The sequence below is a fragment of the Thermomyces dupontii genome, assembly GCF_041956625.1.
Source record: "Thermomyces dupontii strain NRRL 2155 unplaced genomic scaffold VTN31scaffold_3, whole genome shotgun sequence".
In the NCBI taxonomy this organism is placed as follows: Eukaryota; Fungi; Ascomycota; class Eurotiomycetes; order Eurotiales; family Trichocomaceae; genus Thermomyces; species Thermomyces dupontii.
The window spans coordinates 938,473-959,912 of NW_027192309.1; the positions used below are offsets into that span (position 1 = coordinate 938,473).

General features: G+C 51.3%; 8 protein-coding genes across 8 annotated transcripts; 6 read left to right on the forward strand and 2 right to left on the reverse strand.

The window, feature by feature from the left end:
* Positions 1–222: 222 nt before the first annotated feature.
* Positions 223–3,413, forward strand: VTN31DRAFT_3794 (uncharacterized protein; the record flags this gene model as incomplete). Its single annotated transcript, XM_069404112.1, has 3 exons — positions 223–375; positions 421–755; positions 803–3,413. 3 exons carry the CDS (start codon positions 223–225, stop codon positions 3,411–3,413), a joined length of 3,099 nt encoding a protein of 1,032 aa, XP_069261119.1.
* A 271-nt stretch (positions 3,414–3,684) lies between these two features.
* VTN31DRAFT_3795 (uncharacterized protein) lies at positions 3,685–4,538 on the reverse strand (the record flags this gene model as incomplete). Its single annotated transcript, XM_069404113.1, has 4 exons — positions 3,685–3,733; positions 3,784–4,394; positions 4,452–4,468; positions 4,535–4,538. 4 exons carry the CDS (start codon positions 4,536–4,538, stop codon positions 3,685–3,687), a joined length of 681 nt encoding a protein of 226 aa, XP_069261120.1.
* Positions 4,539–5,481: 943 nt separating this feature from the next.
* Positions 5,482–6,648, reverse strand: VTN31DRAFT_3796 (uncharacterized protein; the record flags this gene model as incomplete). Its single annotated transcript, XM_069404114.1, has 1 exon — positions 5,482–6,648. The coding sequence occupies one exon, from the start codon at positions 6,646–6,648 to the stop codon at positions 5,482–5,484; it is 1,167 nt and encodes a 388-aa protein (XP_069261121.1).
* Positions 6,649–7,238: 590 nt separating this feature from the next.
* On the forward strand, positions 7,239–9,342 carry VTN31DRAFT_3797 (uncharacterized protein; the record flags this gene model as incomplete). Its single annotated transcript, XM_069404115.1, has 4 exons — positions 7,239–8,340; positions 8,393–8,730; positions 8,785–9,220; positions 9,275–9,342. 4 exons carry the CDS (start codon positions 7,239–7,241, stop codon positions 9,340–9,342), a joined length of 1,944 nt encoding a protein of 647 aa, XP_069261122.1.
* A 692-nt stretch (positions 9,343–10,034) lies between these two features.
* On the forward strand, positions 10,035–10,804 carry VTN31DRAFT_3798 (uncharacterized protein; the record flags this gene model as incomplete). The annotated part of the gene is made up of 4 exons (XM_069404116.1): positions 10,035–10,045; positions 10,111–10,196; positions 10,272–10,567; positions 10,625–10,804. The coding sequence occupies 4 exons, from the start codon at positions 10,035–10,037 to the stop codon at positions 10,802–10,804; spliced, it is 573 nt and encodes a 190-aa protein (XP_069261123.1).
* Positions 10,805–14,799: 3,995 nt separating this feature from the next.
* On the forward strand, positions 14,800–17,244 carry VTN31DRAFT_3799 (uncharacterized protein; the record flags this gene model as incomplete). The annotated part of the gene is made up of 8 exons (XM_069404117.1): positions 14,800–14,984; positions 15,036–15,331; positions 15,381–15,820; positions 15,874–16,457; positions 16,513–16,715; positions 16,779–16,922; positions 16,985–17,120; positions 17,172–17,244. The coding sequence occupies 8 exons, from the start codon at positions 14,800–14,802 to the stop codon at positions 17,242–17,244; spliced, it is 2,061 nt and encodes a 686-aa protein (XP_069261124.1).
* Positions 17,245–17,989: 745 nt separating this feature from the next.
* On the forward strand, positions 17,990–18,481 carry VTN31DRAFT_3800 (uncharacterized protein; the record flags this gene model as incomplete). Its single annotated transcript, XM_069404120.1, has 1 exon — positions 17,990–18,481. One exon carries the CDS (start codon positions 17,990–17,992, stop codon positions 18,479–18,481), a length of 492 nt encoding a protein of 163 aa, XP_069261125.1.
* Positions 18,482–20,082: 1,601 nt separating this feature from the next.
* On the forward strand, positions 20,083–21,050 carry VTN31DRAFT_3801 (uncharacterized protein; the record flags this gene model as incomplete). The annotated part of the gene is made up of 8 exons (XM_069404121.1): positions 20,083–20,118; positions 20,213–20,229; positions 20,296–20,332; positions 20,392–20,399; positions 20,448–20,495; positions 20,561–20,735; positions 20,857–20,942; positions 21,017–21,050. The coding sequence occupies 8 exons, from the start codon at positions 20,083–20,085 to the stop codon at positions 21,048–21,050; spliced, it is 441 nt and encodes a 146-aa protein (XP_069261126.1).
* Between the last annotated feature and the right edge of the window lie 390 nt (positions 21,051–21,440).

The window sequence follows — 21,440 nt, forward strand, 5'->3', positions numbered from 1 at the left end:
CATAATCATGGATGGTGTCTTGGGAAGGACTGAGACGGTGTGCTGAGGAAGTGTGACTGGTGTTCATCGTTTCCTTTGCGACGTTGATTCTTTCCCGAATTCGCTTCTGTTCGAGCTCGGTTTCCCCGTTGCAGGACTCGCTTGGGCTACTACTAATTCTAATCCGTGACCAACTGGATGAAGGTCCAAAGGCTCGATGGATCGAATTTCTGACCCGTCATCATGCATAAACCGTTACGGCTCAACGCCTGCGCACGATGCATTCAGCGGCATCGTTCTTTGACCACAGTTTCGACACTCTCCTCTCTACCTCGGACCCATCGGCGATGGAACAGTAAAAATGGGCACAGGCTATACTCAAACGAGGCCCGCGAGGTAAGTATTCCATCTTAATGCATGACCGGATTCTAATGTCAGAAGTCCTCGCAGGCCAATCCGGATATTCAATCCCTCGTCAATAGCATTCTACTAAACACCGAGTTCGAGGCCAAAAAAGATATTCGGGACTACCTCCGGAAATGGATGGAGACACATGACAATTCTATGGACCCCGTGCGCGGTCCAGGGACAACGAATCCCAACCCGTCCAAGAGCCGATGGATAGGGAACATGCTGAATGACAGCAAGGAGGTCTACAGCGGAGAAGATCTGGCCAGGGATGAAGACCATGATCTGTCCGCCTTTGATATGTCCATGGACGAAGGCGCCGATGCAGCAGCCTTTCTGGAGCCGGGAGACTTGGTCGTGCTATCTTCGTGAGTGCTCCGCGACTGAGTGCTGTCCGCAAGCTGACCATTGCTAGTGCCGTGGGGAGCTTTACTCTGGCGATTTACTGCCGCTCAATTCAAAAGCAGCTGCAGTTGTATACCCAGCGCGGAAAATGGCGCATGGCATCGGACAGGGATTTGACCTTTGTGATCAAAGGTTTTGCCCCTGCCGAGGAGACCAAAGCTCTGTATCCGTACATGCCGGACAAACTGGCGGCTATCGATGCTATTTTGCAAAACGTTACCGAGGGCGGCGTCCCGCGTCCCGTCGGCGCTCGCCTCTTGCGAGCCATGCACAAATTTGACGAGGAAGTGAAAGCGCTTTTCCGCCGGGATCCCCGTCGGATGGACGGAATCTACGATCACATCGCCCACGCCACCGATCGGCAAGAGCTCACGTTGGACGAGATAACAGCCAGGGTCTTGAATGTCGATCCGGCAAAAATCACGGCTCCCATGCGCTTCATGGTCCACACGGCCATCTCTCGCCACCCTCTCGCCATTTACCGGAGCTCCTCGATCTTTCACGACCACTACGTGATCCAGCCAAAAAAGGTGTATGAGGTGATTGAAACGGTATCAAAATGGGTCCGTGAGCATGAAGACCACCAGACGCAGCTGGCTCTTCACAAGAAGTCGGACTTCAAGAATCACCCGCTGCAGCAGTTTATTACCAAGGCTCAACGCTTGATCCGTCGGAGTCGTGCGTACAGGTCGCCAACGACTATGGCGAATGTTGGTCCGACCGCTCAGCGATTCACCGCCGACCAAACCAAAGACGGTCGCGTGTTTCGCCGCGTTCCCGCAGATACGTTCAACAACAACGACCGGATGATATTGAAGTATCTGCAATACTACTGTATCCCGCCCCATACTATGACCGGCGGCATCCAGAGGTATGCCGGCATCCACATTATGCGTGCCACGGGAATGTATAGCACCGTGCAGCTAGGACCTGGAGCGGTTCCATTGTTCCTGCAGGAGCTGGGCGTGATCGCGCCCTGGGAGAATCTCAATGTTCTCGATCAAGCAGTTGCGCTTCCGGGACATGAAATCGAACCGCGTACGGAACAGCTGCACCAGGAGGCATGGAGAACCGCCCGTCAGCTCAAGTCCGGGGAGCTTAAGGATATGATGGAGGATCTGCGGACAGATTTTGGGGACCTCCCGGTATACTGCGTCGACGATCCCACCGCCAAGGAAATCGACGACGGGTTCTCGCTCGAGCGCGTCCCCGGTTCAGACAACACGTTCTGGCTCCGCGTGCACATTGCGAATCCGTCAGCCTTTGTCCCCCACGACCATCCAATTGCGCAGTACGCTGCGCTGCGGCTGCAGACGTTATACGCGCCGGAACGCACGTATTCCATGCTTCCGCCGGACCTTACCCAAGACCAATTCAGTTTACAGCCGGGCGGCCGACCGGTGTTGACTTTCAGTGCCAAGGTCACGATTGACGGCGACGTTCTCGAGACGAGAATTGAGAACGGCTACATCCGCAATGTCATCCACATTACGCACGAAGCGGTCCGGAATCTCTTCTGCGGAAAGAAGAAGAAGCCGCGACAGCTCGTGGTCGGAGGCGAGCTGCCTGTCCAGGCACACGCAAACCAAACACACATCACGCCGGACCAGCGAGAGACATTCCATACCATCCGCCGCATCATGGCCGCGGTTCGTCAACGCTGGCGCGAGAATGGTGGACTCACCTTCCCGGACATGGGGAGTACCGAACTCACCGTCCATTGCGGAAAGAGCGAGCCCGATCCGCACAAGCTGGACGTCTGGCGCGGGAACTTTTACCAGGGTGATCCGATCATCGCGATGACGCTCCGGGACTGCAACCCGTACGAGGTGCCGGACCTGACACGAACGTATCTGGTGTCGACGGTGATGAACTTTGCCTGCTGGATTGCGGGACGCTGGTGCGCGGAGCGCAACCTGCCGGTCGTGTACGACGGAGCCTGGTACCACCCAGAGTACCGCAAGCTGACGAGCAAGAACATCTCGTCCTTCGGCGGGCAGAACTGGCTGGAACTGTCACCACCGAAGGGCATCAGTGCGTCGACTGTCCTACCGCACCCGGGCCTGGGTGTCGACGCGTACCTGAAGACGACAAGTCCACTGCGCCGGTACAACGACATGCTGGCACACTACCAGATTGAAGCGACGCTGCGGTACGAGCACGAGCGTGGGAAGCAGCTCGATGCGCGGGACGACGCCGCCGGTCGTCTGCCGCTGCCGTTCACTAAGGACGCTGTCGACCACCACATCACGCGCCACCGCTGGCTCCGGGATCGGCTCCGCCGCATCGAGCAGGCGTCCCGGCAGTACTGGGGCTGTCAGCTGCTCTTCCGCGCGTTCTACTTCAACGAGTGCGAGCTACCCGAGACGCTGCCTTGCATCATGCACAAGCCGCTCTCGATCGTGGTGACACTGCGCACCGGCCACTATCGCGGGTATTCGGCTGTCATCCTGCCGCTCGGGCTCAAGGCGCAGGTCATGCTCCCGGACAAGTTCCCCGAGGTGGATATCCTTGATACCGTGGAGGCGAAGATCGTGGCGGTCGATATGGCGCGTACGATGGTGGTTATGGAAGCAGTGCGGCCGGTGAAGAAGTTTGAGCGGATCGGCGAGTGGGCTTGATGTTGTACGATTACATCCCTTGTAGAATAGACAATAGACCAGTATTGTACATTAGCAAGTGCATCGATGACAATGTATCCATTCTACTCACCATACAGATGGGATTGAGCAGGATTACATGGAGGAGAATGCTCATTTCACGTCAAAAGAAAAAAAGGAAAAAAATATGGATTCAAACTGATCGCTCTGTACTATGCAAGACCCGATTTATGCATGAGATGTTCTATCGAACTAGAGATACATAGCTCATCAACATTGATATACAACTGCGTTAATCAAAAAGGTTGCTCATCGCTTTGTGGGCCAATTCCACGCCCAGGCTAGAAGATCGTCAGCCATGCTCATCAAGACCGAGGGAAGGGAAACGTACAAAGTGGCAGCATTGGCAGGCACAGCCCTCGCCAACGCCGGCCCAAAGCCTGGGAAAAAGGCGCGGAACCCGCCGTTACCGTAGATCGCGCGGATCGTGCCCGCGATGCTTGTGCCCTCACCACTCTGCATGCGCGACTTGATCGTGTCCACCGGGAACACGGGAATCCACATGGCAATACCGGCTGCACCGCCGGCCGTCAGCACAGCGGGCAGCGAGAGCTCGCCCGTGATGTTGCCCTGCTCGTCGCGCGGCGTCAGGCTGCGCTTGATGTACTCGTATGCGGCGAAGTAGGCCGCGGAACCGGGCGCGTCCCGTGCCAGCGTCATGGCGCTGCCGCGAAAAACGCTCCGGATGCCGCCTTCTTTGTACAGCTGCCGCACCACGTCCAGCCCACCAGAGTACTTGGGTTTCTGGCCTGCCGGTGGCGGGTTCTGGCCTTGGATCTGAAGAAGGACCTTGACGCGCTCAAATGGCGCGGTGATGAGCGTCATCGGAAACGCCGAGAAGGCGCCGGCCGCGGAGATCTGCGCGATCGAGTACTGCGGGGTGTCATTCTTGATCGGCACCGTGGACAAGCAGCTCACGAGCGTCTTGCCAAGGTCGTAGCCCTGGTGCGGAGTCGGTCAGATGGGATATCTTATGCTCGGCAGGATTATTCATCATACCCAGAAGCTCACGGCAACTATCCCATCATTGCATCAGTCGCTGTGATTGACGGCATTGAACGGGTTTCTCTGGTGGTACTTACACATTGGTGTCACCCCGACCAGCGGCGCAGACACGCCAGCGTACAATCCCTACGTCGGGGTCAACTCAGTCCACCTCCAACGCGCGCGGGCGCGCGCGCTTCCTCCTCCAAATACCTACCTTCGCTACCCCTTCTCGTGCAAGTGTCTTCCTCACCACATCAATCGCGCCAGAATACACGCCCTTTTCGGCCGTCTGCATGCGCACCTTGACCAGGTCGAAAGGGTGTCCCACAATCACCGCGCAGACCCCTCCGATACCGCCGGCGACGAATGACCGCACCTGCGCCAATGTCTGCGAGACGGCATCTTTCTTGGGGGTCGCGACGACATTGGCATCCTCATTCGGCACCGTCGCCGCACCCGCATCCTGCGGGGTGGTTGTCATCGTTGCTCGGCGGAACCAGGCCGCAGCGGAGAACTGTGGTCTCTCGCGGACTTGGATAGTCTTCCGTCGCTATTCAAGCGATCAGAAACAGAGCCAAACAACAGTACGACAAGGCAATGGATTGGAATATCAGAGGGATAATCTACCTTCGCTTCAAGAGTAGGCTTACTGTGCTTAGTCAGCGCCAGGACAATCGGCGCGGGCGAGCCTCGGCTCGCTGTCTCTCGGACCGACGGCATCCAGGCTGGTCAAAAGGAGCGTGGGGAATACAGTCGCATCCGCTTGTCCTAGTCTGAGGTTGCTACAGTATGGAGGAAACAGTGGTATGGAACCTTCGCGATCAGCTGCTGCATTAAGTTATTTGCTAAGTTACTTTCGCTCTGTTGGTTCCTCGGAAAGCCAATTTTCGCCCACAACCAAAATTCTGACTTTCACATGCTTCACATGGTAGCAAAATTACATCGCATCCAAAATGTCCAAAAAAAAAAAAAAAAAAAAAAAAAAAAAACAACCACTGGCTGTATATAGTCTATGTACAAACAGGAGACTATCACATGCGGCTCACTTGCTCCTGTTGGTGTATCGCTCGACCTTCTTGCGCCGCTTCTCGAACATCTGACCAACCTCTGTCCCGTCTCCCCTGGGTCCATCCTCTGTAAACCGCCGCTTGCGACTTTTCTCCAACGCACCCTCTTTGTGGGCCCGTTGCGTGAGTCGTTGGATGCGGTCGGCACTATCACTGAGCAATCGGAACTCCTCCCCTCCGAAAGTCCCCAGATTAGCACCGCTCCGTGCGCGTTGCTTGGCGCGCTCCTTCTTGCTCTCCTGTAGGCGGACGAAATGCGTCTCTTCGTACTCCTGTTTCTCGCGCTCCAGTTCGCGTTCTTTCTGCGACAGGATATGACGGCCGCCACGTTTGATTGTGCTGCCGATGCTGGGCTCGGCGACAGGCGCCGACGACAACTCGTTCGCCACAAATTCATCGATAACCCTGGATTTCTGGACCCGACGTGATTCGCGGTCTTCAGGTCGGCTGTCTGTCGTAGGTAGCGCCGTAGGTTTGATCTTGGGCGGGCGGTAGATGCCGTCCTCAGTGGCCTTTTTACGGTCTGCTTTCGACGTCTCCTCGTTCTCGGCAGCCTGCTGTGCTTTAGCAAAAGCCGAAAGGTTTGGTCGAAAGGTCATTTCGTCAATGTCTTCATCTTCGTCCGAACCGGCCGCTTCAGCATCGTCAGAACGTTCGCTTTCGGAAGCATCCGACTCGGCCGCTTCGCGTTCTTTCTTCGGTTTCTTGGTGGTCGCGGTTTTCTGCGCTCGTTCCGCGTCCTCCGCTGCTTTTATAACTTTGTCGATTTGATATTGTAGACGCGACTCCAAAGGCCTCACTCCACGCTCAAGGTAAACCCGTAGTTGGACCAGCTTCTTGACAATGTCATCTTTGCCAATCGCTGCATCGGCTTTGTCGCTCGAGTCATGGAGAATACTCCGCAGTTGGAAGACAATCAAGAACACTAGGCTGTGGAGATATGACAGGAGTATTTCGCTCTTCGTGTCGAGAAGAGAAATGCCATCAGCGGGCGGTTGGATGGAAAGGTCCGACTCGTCATTGTTCTTGGACCGGGGAAGCGATGATCCTGCTGATGATAGACAGCTATTCAAACTGTCAAGGAGGGTCGATATCTTCGCCTTTCGGGACGACAAGTCGTCCCCTGGAACCGTGTCTGCCATGATCGTGGACGATGGTGAAGGTCCCTTCGAACGACCGAAATTTCTCAAAAATCTTATCTTATCTTATCTTCACGTGACTAAGCATACTTGAACTAGACCGGCTTTGGACAACATCTGAACCCTAAACCCTCACCATATTGTCGCATTTGCAATGACGCTCGATGTTGGTACATTGAGAGCCAACTCCTGTAGCTAGAAACTCCTCAGAGTATTCCAAACTCTCATTTGGAGTTCTAGAAATGTACTGCTGAGAATTGCCATGCAGGTGATGCGCAAAGTTCGTGCAGCGCAGCCTACCTGGAACTAGCAGGTCACGTGCGCGAAACAGCTTCGTCAGCCTTGACACTGCGTGTCGTTTGGAGCGCAAAAGATCCAAGCAGTCCATGTAATCAGAATACCTAATCAACACCGCGTCATTGTGTCGAAACGCTTTCTATTGCCGCTATATGATGTGTTGATTTTGATTTTCAGCGTATGACATTGTCTGCCGTCTAGAATTCGAAGGTCCCCTGCCTTCGTGAGTCTGGGATATCGCAACGCAATAGTAAATTAGTTGTCAGCTAATGATTGGGACAGGATATTTGTACATCATGGCGCCTTTGAACCGCTTCATATTCTCTTCCTTGCTCCTTGCCTCACTCCCCCTATCGTCTGCCTTCTACCTTCCCGGAGTCGCGCCGACCTCGTACGACAAGGAACAGATCGTGCCGCTGCATGTCAACCGTCTCACACCGGGTATCGCTCGACATGACGATCAGCTGCATGCCGTGCTGTCGTTTGACTACTATCGCGAGGCCTTCCATTTCTGTCAGCCGAAAGATGGGCCGTCCGACGTCAAGGAGTCCCTCGGCAGCATTCTTTTCGGCGATCGGATTCAGACCTCTCCGTTTGAGCTGCACATGGCCAAGAATGAGACCTGCAAGGCAGTCTGCGGCGAAGTCACTTTTCCTCCCCGCGATGCACGATTCACGAACAACCGCATTGCGCAGGGCTATAACATCAACTGGCTCGTTGACGGACTTCCTGCTGCGCAGCTGAACGTGGATGCCGTAACCGGGAAGGAATTCTACAGTCCCGGATTCCTCCTGGGGAGCATTGATGACAATGGTCAACCACTGCTACATAACCATTATGATATCCTGATTGACTACCATCTCGTTGGCCTTCCCACGTCTACAAAGTATCGCGTAGTTGGAGTTCTTGTCCAACCCGAGTCCAGAGGCAATTCGAAGATCGGCAAAGATGGTAAAGTCGGCTGCGGTGAAGATGGCCCGCCAATGATTCTCAACGAAGAGGGCGAAACCAAGGTGACTTGGACATACAGCGTCTACTGGCGCGAGTCACCCACCGCGTGGGCAACTCGTTGGGACAAGTACCTACACGTGTACGATCCGAAAATTCACTGGTTCTCGTTGATCAACTCTTCTGTTTTTGTTGTCTTCCTTGTTGGCATGGTCAGTGTGATTCTCCTTCGTGCGCTCCGCAAGGATATTGCTCGGTATAACCGCCTCGATGCAATCGGCCTCGATGACCTCAATGGAACGTCCGCCGCGATTGAAGATGGTATTCAGGAAGACTCGGGATGGAAACTGGTGCATGGAGATGTGTTCCGTTGTCCCAGGAGCCCTCTTCTCCTGAGCATGTTGCTTGGTAATGGCGCTCAGCTGTTCGTGATGACGGCCGTCACCGTTGGTAAGTGGACACAAAATGTCAGCGTGATACATGATAGTAACCTCTGCTGCAGTGTTTGCGCTGTTTGGTTTGCTTTCGCCTTCGAACCGCGGCCTGCTTGCGACGACAATAGTCATCCTGTACACTTTGTTGGGTTTTGTCGGTGGATACGTGTCTGCACGCTGCTACAAGGCCTTTGGCGGCGAGGCATGGAAACGGAACATCATCATGACGCCTCTATTGATCCCTGGATTCATCTTCGCAGTCTTTTTCTTGCTGAACTTGTTTGTCTGGGCCAAGGGATCCAGTGGTGCAGTGCCGTTTACCACCATGGTCGTCGTTGTCGCGATCTGGTTCATTATCAGTGTACCGCTGAGCTTCGCTGGTAGTTGGTTGGGATTCAAGGCCCGGGTAGGTTTTATATATATATATATATTTCCTCTGCCACGACTAACCCGTTGGTAGACGATCGAAGCTCCGACGAAGACCAACCAAATCCCGCGTCAAATACCTCCCGCGACGGGCACCCTGCGCCCGATTCCCTCTCTCCTGCTCACCGGGATCTTGCCTTTCGGGACAATCTTTGTGGAGCTGTATTTCATCATGAACTCGCTCTGGACCAGCAAGATTTACTACATGTTTGGCTTCCTCTTCCTCTGCTTTGGACTGATGACCGTCACCACGGCCGCCACGTCCATTTTGCTGGTGTACTTTATGCTGTGCGCAGAAGACTACCGCTGGCAATGGCGGTCATTTGCTGGCGCTGGAATGACCGGGTTCTACGTCTTCGTCAATGCGATCATCTTCTGGGCCACTCGAGTGAGCTTTGGAGGAGTGATCGGAGCGGTCCTGTACCTGGGATACTCGGCTTTGATCGGATTCCTCATGTTTATTTTGACAGGTAGGACAACTTTCTTTTCCCACCTACCTTCAAGCGGTTCACTGATTCGTTTAGGCACTATCGGGTTCATCTCCAGCTGGATCTTCGTGCGAAAGATCTATAGTTCGATCAAAGTGGATTAGGGCTGGTCTCCCGAGCGAGATGTCGATTCTTTTTGTAGGATACGAACGAACTCGGTGCAAACAGTGTCCTATTATTTCCAGTGACATAGATGGTTTTTTTTTTCTCACTTTCAAGAATAAATCGGAGTTGTTGGCTTCGCAACTTTGCGTCATACGGTATCATGTGACATCGGCCGTCTGTACATATTTTGTTTGCGATCATAGATCGGTTGGCTTTGGAAATGAATGTGTGATTCTCTTGATGCTGAATGTCCTGCGTTGAGGAGTACTTTTCTCGAGAAGTGGACAAGCTTGACACAGATAATGATGGGGACGCCCCCTGTGTCAGAATACTGTAGTGAGTCCTTGATACCTGCCTCGGTCTGGGGCCTAGACCCTCCATTCCGCCCTACCCGCCCCCTCCACCACCGCCAGCGGTCTTGAACTCTTGGATGAGCACTGGTACACTATCGGCTTTTCCTGATTCTCTGCCTTCAAACTATACTCCAACGATACTCGCATCTCGATCGCTTCGAACGCTCGTTTTCGATTTCTCCGAAACGTCCGAATCGAGTGTTTTCCGGTCCGACGCCCGCGCCTAAACGCCGCCGAGCCAACCCCACGAAATCGTCCAATATCTGACTGGGAAAACATTTCGAACTATCGCTGCTGAAGGAACAAAAAGAGAGGCCTACTGGAGTCGTGATTGCAGGATGGGAAAATCGTAAGCTTCTCTGCTTCAGGACTTATCTACCGAGTTTGACCGGACGTTGCCTGACGTCGTCACAGGCAATCCAAGCTCAGCGCCGCGGAGCTGGAAGAGCTTCAACGCGCGACACATTTTGATAAGAAGGAGCTTCAGCAATGGTACAAAGGTATGGAGTGTTCCCGGATTTCTACCTTTTTTGCATCGAGCTATGCTACTAACTGGTGACGTTGTTCCACTCCAGGTTTCCTCAAGGACTGCCCCAGTGGCACCCTCAATAAGGAAGAGTTCCAGAAGATCTACCGGCAATTTTTTCCCTTTGGCGATCCGTCGGCATTCGCAAATTACGTCTTTCGCGTCTTCGACACGGATAATAGCGGCATGATCGATTTCAAGGAATTCATCTGCGCACTTTCGGTCACTTCTCGAGGGAAGATGGAGGATAAGCTAGACTGGGCATTTCAGTTGTATGATATCGATGGTGACGGGAAGATCACTTATGACGAGATGTTGGCCATCGTCGAAGCGATCTATAAGATGGTAAGGCCCAGCTTTTTACCACTCCCTGTACAGAGGCGGGTGGCTAATGAACTATAGGTTGGCTCAATGGTCAAGCTCCCCGAAGACGAGGACACTCCCGAGAAACGCGTTCGAAAGATCTTCAGCATGATGGATAAAGACGAAAACGGAAGCCTCGACATCGAGGAGTTCAAGGAGGGCAGTAAACGCGATGAAACCATAGTCAGTGCACTGTCTTTATATGATGGGTTGGTTTGATCTTTCCTTTCCCTCTTCGTTCTCATCCCGTCTCTTTGCGTGTCGATTGTCTCGAGCATGCCAAGATTCCGTTGCTGGTTGCCATGTTGATATCCTGTTAACTTCAAGTTTTTTTGCTTCATTATTGATTGAGTTGTGACTCCTCGGGGAGGTTAGCATGTTTGTTTCGACTATTCAGAGAGAGGGAGAGCGATCCATGTACATATTTTATCGCTACCTGTCTGATACATGATGATACATGATATATATAGTACATGGTCACACGAGTTGGTAATGATATAAAGTGAGATGATAGAAAGGCACTTGCAAATCGACTGTTCAACTCAAATCCTTTCCACTGTCATTGAAATCCTTGACAGGAGTTGTTGTTCCGAGCCAAGATTCCTTCTCTAACAGGTAAACATGACAATGGACGCCGGTGCCCAATGCCGACCAGGATATCCGGTAAACCCTACTAGTCAAGTTGCAGATTCGAAGTTCAATATCACGGTTTTATGTGACTAACCCGAGCTACAGCAACAACGGACGTCACTCCCAAAAAGTCTGACGGCGCTCCCGTCGTTGTAGCAGGTACCAATGAGAAACACATAGCATCCCGGCACCTGGTTGATGGTGAACTCCATCCCAGGTTGGCCCATGTTGGAGACAAACGCCTAAAAGTCAGCTCAGGCGAGTTGGCCTCCTCATGAGGCCGTGAGACTGTCGCGCCATGTTCTCAATCATCACAAGGGCCGGGATGAGAGTTGAGTGATGTTAATCGTGGTTCAGGGTAGACAACCTGTGGTTAACGGTCCATGCTAGATCGAATCACAACGCACGGGCCAGACTTCCATGAGTCGATTGTGGGATTCAAAAAATCCCTTTTGCTTGGGGCAGAGACGTTTTTGTCTCATCAGAAAGGTGGCGTATATGAGTTATTTGGTCACGAAGATCCTTCTGGATGCGTTGATGTCATTTTAGTCTCAACGTGCGCTCCAAACTTTTACCCTAGAGGTACCCAAGGTACCTAGTAGGTAGGTGGCCCGGATTCCTGAAAATCAGACATTCGATCAATGGACTTTGCTTGGTAGAAAATACTAGTAGTTAGGTCGGTTGGACCTGATGAATCCAGTACCTCTTCCGATGGACGCCTGGCAGATTCCTCTTGCATGCAGCACGACAAACGTTCTATTGTAACGGCATAGATTCAAATCGTGTGATGCCAGGCGTTACATCACGTCTCTTCTTGACCGGTTCGGCGTGAGGTACACATCCGAAGGACCCGAGTCCATAAATCAGTAATATCCGACCAGCGAGTGGAAGGTCTAGTCTGCGCTAAAAGGCGGGGAAGTCGTTCCAAGGATGGGATAGGTACTAGTATATTTGTTTAGCGCTTCGATTCAAAGTTGGAACAAACAAGAGCTACAGTGGTACTCGTCACTGGTCAACGTATGGGATGATCAGCAACAGTACCAGCGGCCAAGGATATCCCATGTGATGTCAGCTGATATCCATGCACGATTTGGAGATTTGTTCCATGCCCGCAATGGGTTCAATTGGTCGAGGGAAAACTGAACATTGGACGGTCGGCTTCCCAGTGTCGGACTGCAATGTCGATGTCGTGGAGCATGGAAGCCAGTGGACTGATCTGGGAAAGCCTTCTAGAATGGTTTTTCCAAGACTCGGTGGCTTATACCTACAGTACTTACCTAGTACTTGACTTACTATTGATGAAGGATCGATGGATTAGAATGGCTTTTCAATAGTACTTGCACAAGCCACAACTTCGCCAGTTGACGACGTCCCGCCAGCATCCGCGCCAATGTGTAGTGGGGAAACTGCAAAGAAATGCCGAGCAGGCGCTCGATTTGGCTCCTCTGACTGATTGGCTCCAGCAGCGACTGGATGATCTCATCTCGTAACTTAATCAAGGTTAAATGGGCTAATTCCGAGTCCCCGAGTAAAAATGCGGGGATGCCTAGGCACGTGACTGCGGATCACCCGGTCTTGGCAGGATTCCCTGGGCTCCGTAATGCACCTAAGCCCAATAAGGGAGGTCAACCCAGGTACTCGTACGAGTACACCTTCGTTTCCTTGCATCCGAAGTAATGTAACCCCATTACCACAAGTTGAAGGGATAACTGCAGGCCAACCTGTGGGAAATCACAGTATTTCTGTACTTACTTCTGCGGAGATACAGGTACAATTGGAGTAATACGAACTGGTAGGCCATGGTAGGCTAAGGAGTCCATGCAACGACAACGAAAAACTGCGAACCGTCGAAGTCTAATATGTACTAGGCACATTCAGCATCATCGCCGCGCCGAGGGATTCGTCAGTACGAAATCGTTTCGCCGTTTGATTACATCGACATGTACCAATACAAGTGGTTACTCCGTCCTTACTCCAGCCTCATAGGTACTAGTAGTGAGGTCCTTCTGACCAAAGACTAATCGTTCGACCAGCCCGTAGTTTTTGATCCGAGACCTCTGTGCTTCTGTGCCTGGTGCTCGCCATGTTCACAACAAGATCGAGTTTCCGACTCGTCCAGCCCGCCGGTCCGGGCGATCCGTTGCGATCTCTGCGTGACACAACTGCTCGGTTAAGAAAGACAACTTCTGAAATGCTATGACTGGAAGATCCATCCAGATGACCTGAGAGCTGGAATCAACTGTGGACTAGGATTTCCCCGGCAAATCCCCGCAGTCAACATGGATTCAAATCAGCTCTTGAGAGTCTTGACAGATTGCTGGGTTTGGCCTTTGTAGACCGCAATTGTGATTGGGGTATGCCAGTATGCCACCTCTTCTTCGGCTCATCTTCGGTTTGTGTTCATTGGCCTCAACGCTGAATCATCGAAATGAAAACCGTCACCGCAGCTGATAGAATGCTGCACTCATAGACGCATTGCAACCTTGGGAGACACGTAAATGGTCAAGCATGCTGATTTTCCCTATTTCCAACCCTTGCGTAATGCCGAGCCCTAAGCTGGAGATTCCAGCATGTCAATCTCACCAGCCATCTTGTACAATAGTCCCATCTAATGGTCGAGGGACTAGGGAGAGCTCGTGTATTTCGTTTCGAATCTCGGTAGTGAAAAATGTTTGTCAAGACAAAACAAATTTTCGTTTACTAATGCACTTTAGCAAACCACAAGTAAGGACTTGTTCCTAACCTCAGCTGTAACTCCGTGGTTCAGAACTAGTGTTCATGATGAATCATGGGACAATTTCAGCCATCCACGACCTACGATACAAGATCAACTTCATGTACAGAAACGACACCCGAATGACCAGTAGATGAGTAATTGGAAGTGATGCATCTGGTAAATTACGATTCCCATAACAGACGCACGACTATTGGGCACGATGTAACTGTGATCTATGATGCTGATGGCCATCCACCACAGAAGGATGAGTGCTGAATCCATATGGGGACCTCCGCATTGTGGAGGTAGGGATCGATGGGAAAATGAGGCGATGGAACCCTGGTGAGAACACGAGATATAAAGAGTCAGACAACCGCCGATATCAAGTCCTCAGCGACACAGGGTTGGATCACGGTGACAATTCACAACACAACCTTTCCAGGACAACGAAACCGGCGTCGTTGAAAGCATTGCTTTCTACCCGAGAGATCTCCGGACCTGCTTCGATAACTTAATCTCAGTCAACTTGGGACTGTTCTAAAATTACTTCGGGTGGTTGCACCGCATTCCAATCGGAACGTGGTATGCTTGGACAATAGTTCCCTTATCTCCTGTTGGCCTCTCATAACTGACAGGTATGCCCCTTCGTACAATTCCACACAGTGTTCTTTGCTTTCTCAATGGCGCGTTCATTGTGGTTTTGAATTGGGTCATTTGCTTCATTCTCCCGAAGGTCATTGCCTTCCTTGTCATGACGGGTACCCAATTCATATATTGACCCCTATATGCTCGACAAGTAAAGACTAACCATCGTGGTATTCCAGACCCGGCTTCACTTCTTCCAGAAATCGTCTTTTAAAGGGTCAACATGAGGATTGCAACCATTGTTACATTCATATCTACACTGCTTCCAGCCATTGGTGCCGTTTCCACTTTCAAACCGGCCCGTCCACCTGCCGCACCCTTGGCTGTCAAGTCCCCTTATTTGAGTGCATGGCTAAATATTGGCAACTATGGGGGTCATCTTCCTGGCCAATGGCCATCCTTTTGGCAGTAGGTTTCCACACACCCCAATTCAGAATTCGAGATGCTTACATGTGATAGTGGTCAGACCCTGGGTTGGACTGGCCTGATTCGGGTCGATGGCGACACGTACACCTGGCTTGGAGCACCAAGTGATATCAAAGTGGCGGAGCAGATCGCGTATGAATACACCACGACCAGGAGTATCTACACAATACATGTTGAGGACCTGGTAGAGTTGAAAGTGACGTTCCTGTCACCCATCACGCCAGACGATCTCAGAAGACAGTCCGTAATCTCGTCCTACTTGAACGTAGACGTGAAGTCGCTGGACGGGAAGGAGCACGATGTTCAAATCTACACTGACATCTCTGCCGGTACGTCTGCTTGTTTTCCTGAGTCATGACGCAAACTGACGGCTTAAAGAATGGGTCAGTGGGAATCGGGACAACATTGCTCGCTGGGAGTACGGCGTGACTGGCGACGTTGCCTATCACAAGGTCTATCGACAGGATCAACAGCTCTTCTCCGAGGTTGATGACCAAACCGAATATGGCGAGTGGTATTGGGCGACCAACGATGACGACAGCCTAACCCATCAATCCGGCGTGGACACCGTGGTTCGAGGTCTCTTTGTCAAGAATGGAACTCTTGCAAACTCCGATGACACGAACTACCGCGCGATTCGAGATCAATGGCCCGTGTTTGGCTTTGCCTCTGATCTTGGCCGTGTGGGTGAAAAAGCCGTTAGCCGGCTATGGACCATCACCCTAGCCCAGGACGAGGCAATTCAATTTAACGGTGCCAATGGCCTGACCACTGTGCGTTCTTTGTGGAAGAGTTACTTTGATGGCGCACTCGACATGGTAAGCGATTAAAGGTTCACGAAGAGGTAACCTAGACGCTAACGGAATATAAGGTCGTCTTTGCTCAGGGCGACTATGAGGAGGCGGCATCGTTGTCGACGGAGCTTGACAAAAAAGTGCAGTCTGACTCTCTTTCGGCCGCCGGCACCAACTATGCGATCATGACGACGCTGTCGTTGAGACAGGTGTTTGGCGCCATCCAGCTAGTGGGAACGCGGGACCGCATGTACGCGTTCCTGAAGGAAATTTCCTCGAACGGAAACGTTAACACGGTGGACGTCATCTTCCCGGCTTCACCAGCTTTCCTGTACACCAATCCACACCTGCTGAAGCTTGTCTTGGAGCCGCTTTACGAGTACCAGGAGTCCGAACAATACCCAAATGACTGGTCGATCCATGACATGGGAACACACTATCCCAACGCAACGGGTCACAACGATGGAAAAGATCAGCACATGCCTTTGGAAGAATCTGGCAACATGCTGATCATGGCCTTGGCGTATTATCAGAAGACAAAGGACGTCGGGTATCTAAGGGATCACTACAAAATCCTGAAGCAGTGGACGTCATTCTTGGTGGGTGAAGCCCTCTACCCAGCAGAGCAGCAATCGACGGATGACTTTGCCGGGAGTTTGGTGTAAGACTGTTGAAAAGAATCTGTCAAGGAAGTTGAGAGCTGACTTCTGGAACAGCAACCAGACCAACCTGGCCCTCAAGGGCATTATCGGCATCCAGGCGATGTCTGAAATCGCAGGGCTAGTAGGCAATTCGGACGATAAGAAAAAATACAGCGATATTGCCACCGACTACATCGATAAATGGCAAGATCTCGGTATAGCGGATCACGAGGATCCGCCGCATACTACCTTGTCCTATGGCCGGAACGAGACATGGGGTAAGGGAGGCATCGATTCTAATTATCTATGCCACTAGAAAATCGCTGATCCTCCTGTTACAGGACTTTTGTACAATTTGTACAGCGACAAGCTTCTAGGATTCGACCTTGTTCCTCAATCTGTGTACGACATGCAGGACAAGTTCTATCCCACCGTGGCAAACAAGTATGGCGTCCCGCTCGACACGCGAGCAGAGTACACCAAAGGTAGAGTCCTTTGCTTTTCTGTCTCAAATGTCTTAAAAGCCAGTGTTGACAGGAATTTCCAGGCGACTGGGAAGCGTTCGTCGCGGCCATCTCATCGACCAAGACACGAGGCATGTTCTTTGACCTCTTGGCAACATGGGTCAATGAGACACCGACGGACAAGGCTGTGACTGACCTGTACGATACGCATACGGGAGAGTAAGTGATCATCATCTGATGTTAGAAGAACTCTTTGCTAACAGGACTAAGCTATCCTGGTATCTTCTTCATTGCTCGCCCAGTAATGGGAGGAATGTTTGCACTTTTGGCGTTGGGGGCTTGAGTTCCAAGCATATGTTCCCTTCAGAGCAGGTAGTATTGTACATAAGTCGTGCATCAAGCTCCGAGCCGTCAGTTGGATTGCGGCAGGTACCTTTGAAGTCAACGTACAGAATTCAAGTCTGTATCTACGCCGTTATTTCTCTACTCCGTAAATGGGTCAAGGATTTATCAACGACAAAAGTGAGCATGAACATTCCAATCAGTTTCCATTTCGGTTGACAGATGACATGTATCATCTGGTGTATGGCCTGTCTCGGCCGGAGACTGCAGGGGTTCAGGCATGGAATGCAGACCGTTCCATACTTTCACGGAAAACCCTAATTTCCTTGATCCTTTCCGCCCACAGCGGATCAGACCCCAACTGATAAACAAATGCTAATTACGGATAGATATACGGATTTAGACAGCAGCCACAGGCTCACGGCGTACTTGCCCCTTCATTCTGGAAATGTAGTATCTCTGACGCGGCTCGGCCATTACCGTGTCCATTCCAGTCCAGTTCCGCCTACCGTTCTCTACCGATAAGTACAGCGTGGTTTCTAGGCATGTTTTGGAATGGATCCCGAACCCTTGGTTGATAGGTAGCATTCACTGATGACGATTGTCGACGACTGCAACGTACCTGGAGCTCCATATATATATACGAGTTCTCTTCCTGGTAATACATTGCAGCGAGTGAGACCACACTACAATAACCTCGACGATAACTCAACGATTCCCTGAACGCACGACGACTACAAAGAAAAATGAAAATCCTCCTCAACAGCCTCCTCCTCCTCCTTGCGTCGACCTTGACCCTCTCGGCCGCGGAACTCAACCCTCAAGCGACAACACAACAACAGAACGAAGAACCGATCAAAGTCACCTACGACAACGCGTACGACGATCCTGGGCGGGACCTCGACACAGTCTCCTGCAGCAACGGCGAGAATGGTCTGAAGACCAAAGGCTACACGAACATCGGATCGCTCCCTACCCCGTTCGTTGGAGGTTCTCCGACCGTCGAGGGTTGGAACAGTGTCAACTGCGGGAAATGCTACTCACTGTCTTGGAACGGCACCTCGGTCAACGTCCTCGCCATCGATAAAGCCATTGGATTATTCAACGTCGCGCAGTCTGCTCTCGACGCCTTGACGAACGGCCACGCCGTCGAATTCGGCAGCGTCGATGCTACATATACCGAGGTTGATCCTTCGGAGTGTGGAATGCCGGCGGCTGATGCACAGTCTCATGGTTGAAGTGCCTCTCCAGAGTTCGATGAGAGTTCAGGTTGAGTGATTCATAGGGGGAATTAAGAGGTGGTGTACGATACCTACATGATTCTTAGATCAAACTGGATTTCGTGTATCCCCAGAAAATAGTACGGAGTACGCTACTCATGGTATGCAACTTGTTTGAGACAGCTTGTAACTTGATCGATTGAAAGAAGAAAAAAGGCGCGGTTCTTACAGGTAGTATCGGACAGAACTGGGCTTATCCTGGACCGAGAGAGAACCAAACACAAGACGTTGCTAGCTAGAACTTTGCTCTCCGACTCTATGGGCAATCGGAGCTCTATATACACATGATGCCAAGCCAGAGGAAAAACCTACACAAATGAGTAGCGTCCTAAAGAGGACGGTACAAGCGAGCTGAAGAGTGCTGAAAACACATGAACCATGAAAAGAAGCGGCTAAAAGCCTAAACGGCCTGAAAGACAGAAAAGACGGCACAAGAGAAGACATAAAGGCCTAAAGACACTGAGCTGAACACAAGGAAAAAAAAAAGGAGCAAGAAAGGAGAAGACAAATCACGTGAATTTTCATAAATTTAGTTAAGAGGAATATGACTACTACACTGATCCACGTGATTTGTTTTTAGTCAGCAGCGCGCTTCTGTTTACACCTCCCCTTTTGATTCCTACGCGTTCTCCCACCACCATCCTGGTTTGTCGCATTCCTTGTTCAACTGCAACCTCAACTGCCAATATTCTCCATTCATTGTGTTGCTCCTTTGACCGCCCGCAATGGCCACTCAAGGATATGAGCAGAACTATTGCCAAATATGCAAAAAGCTTAGTATCGTACACATACTGGACCATACCCTCTGACAGGTAGAAGCTCGAAGTGTTGTTGCTGGAAAACGTGGTGATGGAAAAAACAGGTGAAAAAAAATAGTTAAAACATGCAACAGCTGGGATTCGCTGGTGGTCACCCATCCAACTACTAACCAGCCGGCGTGTGGCTTAAGTACGGCTGAGCGGACGGGAAGCCCTGTTTTCCACACCCTATGGTCGCATGTACTAGACACGAGCATTCTGGCCATTAAGAACCAACTACTCCGTACACCTACTGGAGGTGAATATAAGTACTACTTGCGGATTACGTACAGAATTTTACTCCGTACTAGTGTAGAAATCACCGTAATGAAAACCGCGACAAGGCAATGCTCCGGCTCCTTGAACCGAAGTGGGTGTAGCCTAATGGTCTAGAAGGTGGGCGAAGATTATCAGGAAAAAGTTGCAGTCACGTCGAATGTTTTTCAGTCGAGAATGGAACGAATACATAGTAGTAGTCCAGGAGCATTTCTGAACATGCGCATGAGAGCGCGTAGGATTAGGTACCACATATCACGCCAACGGAGTTTGTGGGTGAGGCTGGGCCACTAGGAAGTACCAGTTATAACGTACTATACCTAAAGTCATCGTCAGTTGATTGAGGTCTGATTGAATGCTTCGAATGCTTGACTCGCTCGAGCAAAACTCACTCTGCCACGCACGCTGGATTCTGAAGACTTCCCTCCGCCTGCCCTGGACAGGGCCCTGGTTGCTCAGTCTCATGAGAAAGACACCCTTGTCATCATGTGCCTTAAAAGGCAGCCGCCCGTTGTTGCAGAGGTGCGAAATGCCGCCGTAGCACAGAGATCTTGATCCTTGTCTTCTTGCCCATGTAACTATAACCCTAAGCCGGGGTACCGAGATCTGGTTACAGAGGAGCAAGTTCTATAGGTAGGTACCTTGTTGATTGTTGGCTTTGAAATGGTCATGCATACAAACGAACGAACCAATGTGAAGTTCCTGGTGGACGACATCGAGTCGCAATGGGCATAACGTGACCCATTATTGAACTTGCTCGTCTCGATCAGAATCTCTGGAAAGCTGGTAAAGCAGTGCTATCGGTATGCCAACGGAACTTTTTCCTTTCTTGATTCTCTAACGAAAAACAGATCAATCAACCCCAGCAGCTGGATTGAATTCCAAGACCGAAACGGCTGGTCCGTCTCTCCAAACAGACAATCTCCACGACATCAGACTCCAAACAACCGGTTCTACGATGAAGTCTGCGGCGCATTCGAAGTGGCGGCTACGAGGCCCGTCCCGGGATCAAGCTGGAGCAGTGGTTCAAGGACACCGGCTTCGTGAACATCCACGTGGAGAGGTTTGTCATCATTTCTACGGCGTCTGGCAAAAAGATCCATACTATCTTGTCTGTTTCCCTCCCTTGTTGCCAAGCAGTAGGCCAAATAAACATCCGACACTGGCCTTTTCGTACAGAAGAAATCGGCACCTGAAACTAGGTCCAAGCTGAAGTAAACGGCTTCGAGGCCAGAGCCCTGGCCGCTCTGACGCGGGTAGAAGCAGTGGACCAAGGAGGAAGTCATTGTTGCGAGCCAGGCCCGCGCCGACGGCCGGAAGCACAACATTCACTCGATGTTCGACTTGTGAGATCCCCGTCAGCTTCTGGGCAACACTAATAATATTTGATGTAGAAACTAACCGCGGATGACAACCGCAGCTATGTCGTCCACGGCCAGCGTCCCGAGAACTGACGAAGGTAAAAAATCTTGGGTGGACAATATGCTATCTATAGAGGTACCTACCTGTACCTAAGGTACCTAGTACCTAGTAGTACCTACTACCTACCTAGGTAGAGTACTTAGTACCCGGTATGTATGAACCTCCGTAGGAGTACTGTACCTTAGGTAGTTATACGGAGTATAATGTATCCAAGCAGCCTCCGACGCCGTGCGTGTCATCTTTTCTGTAGAATTGAATATTCAAATACCTAGGGGTACTCGTAGGTACCTCAAGATTAGGCCATAGTTCTGGTTCTGAAATCATGATACTGTCGGCGCAACAGATAATGGGTCCATGACCAAAATAGGCTAAGAGAAATGCGGGGAAGGGCGGTTTCAATTTGACCTAGGCCTTTTTAGGAT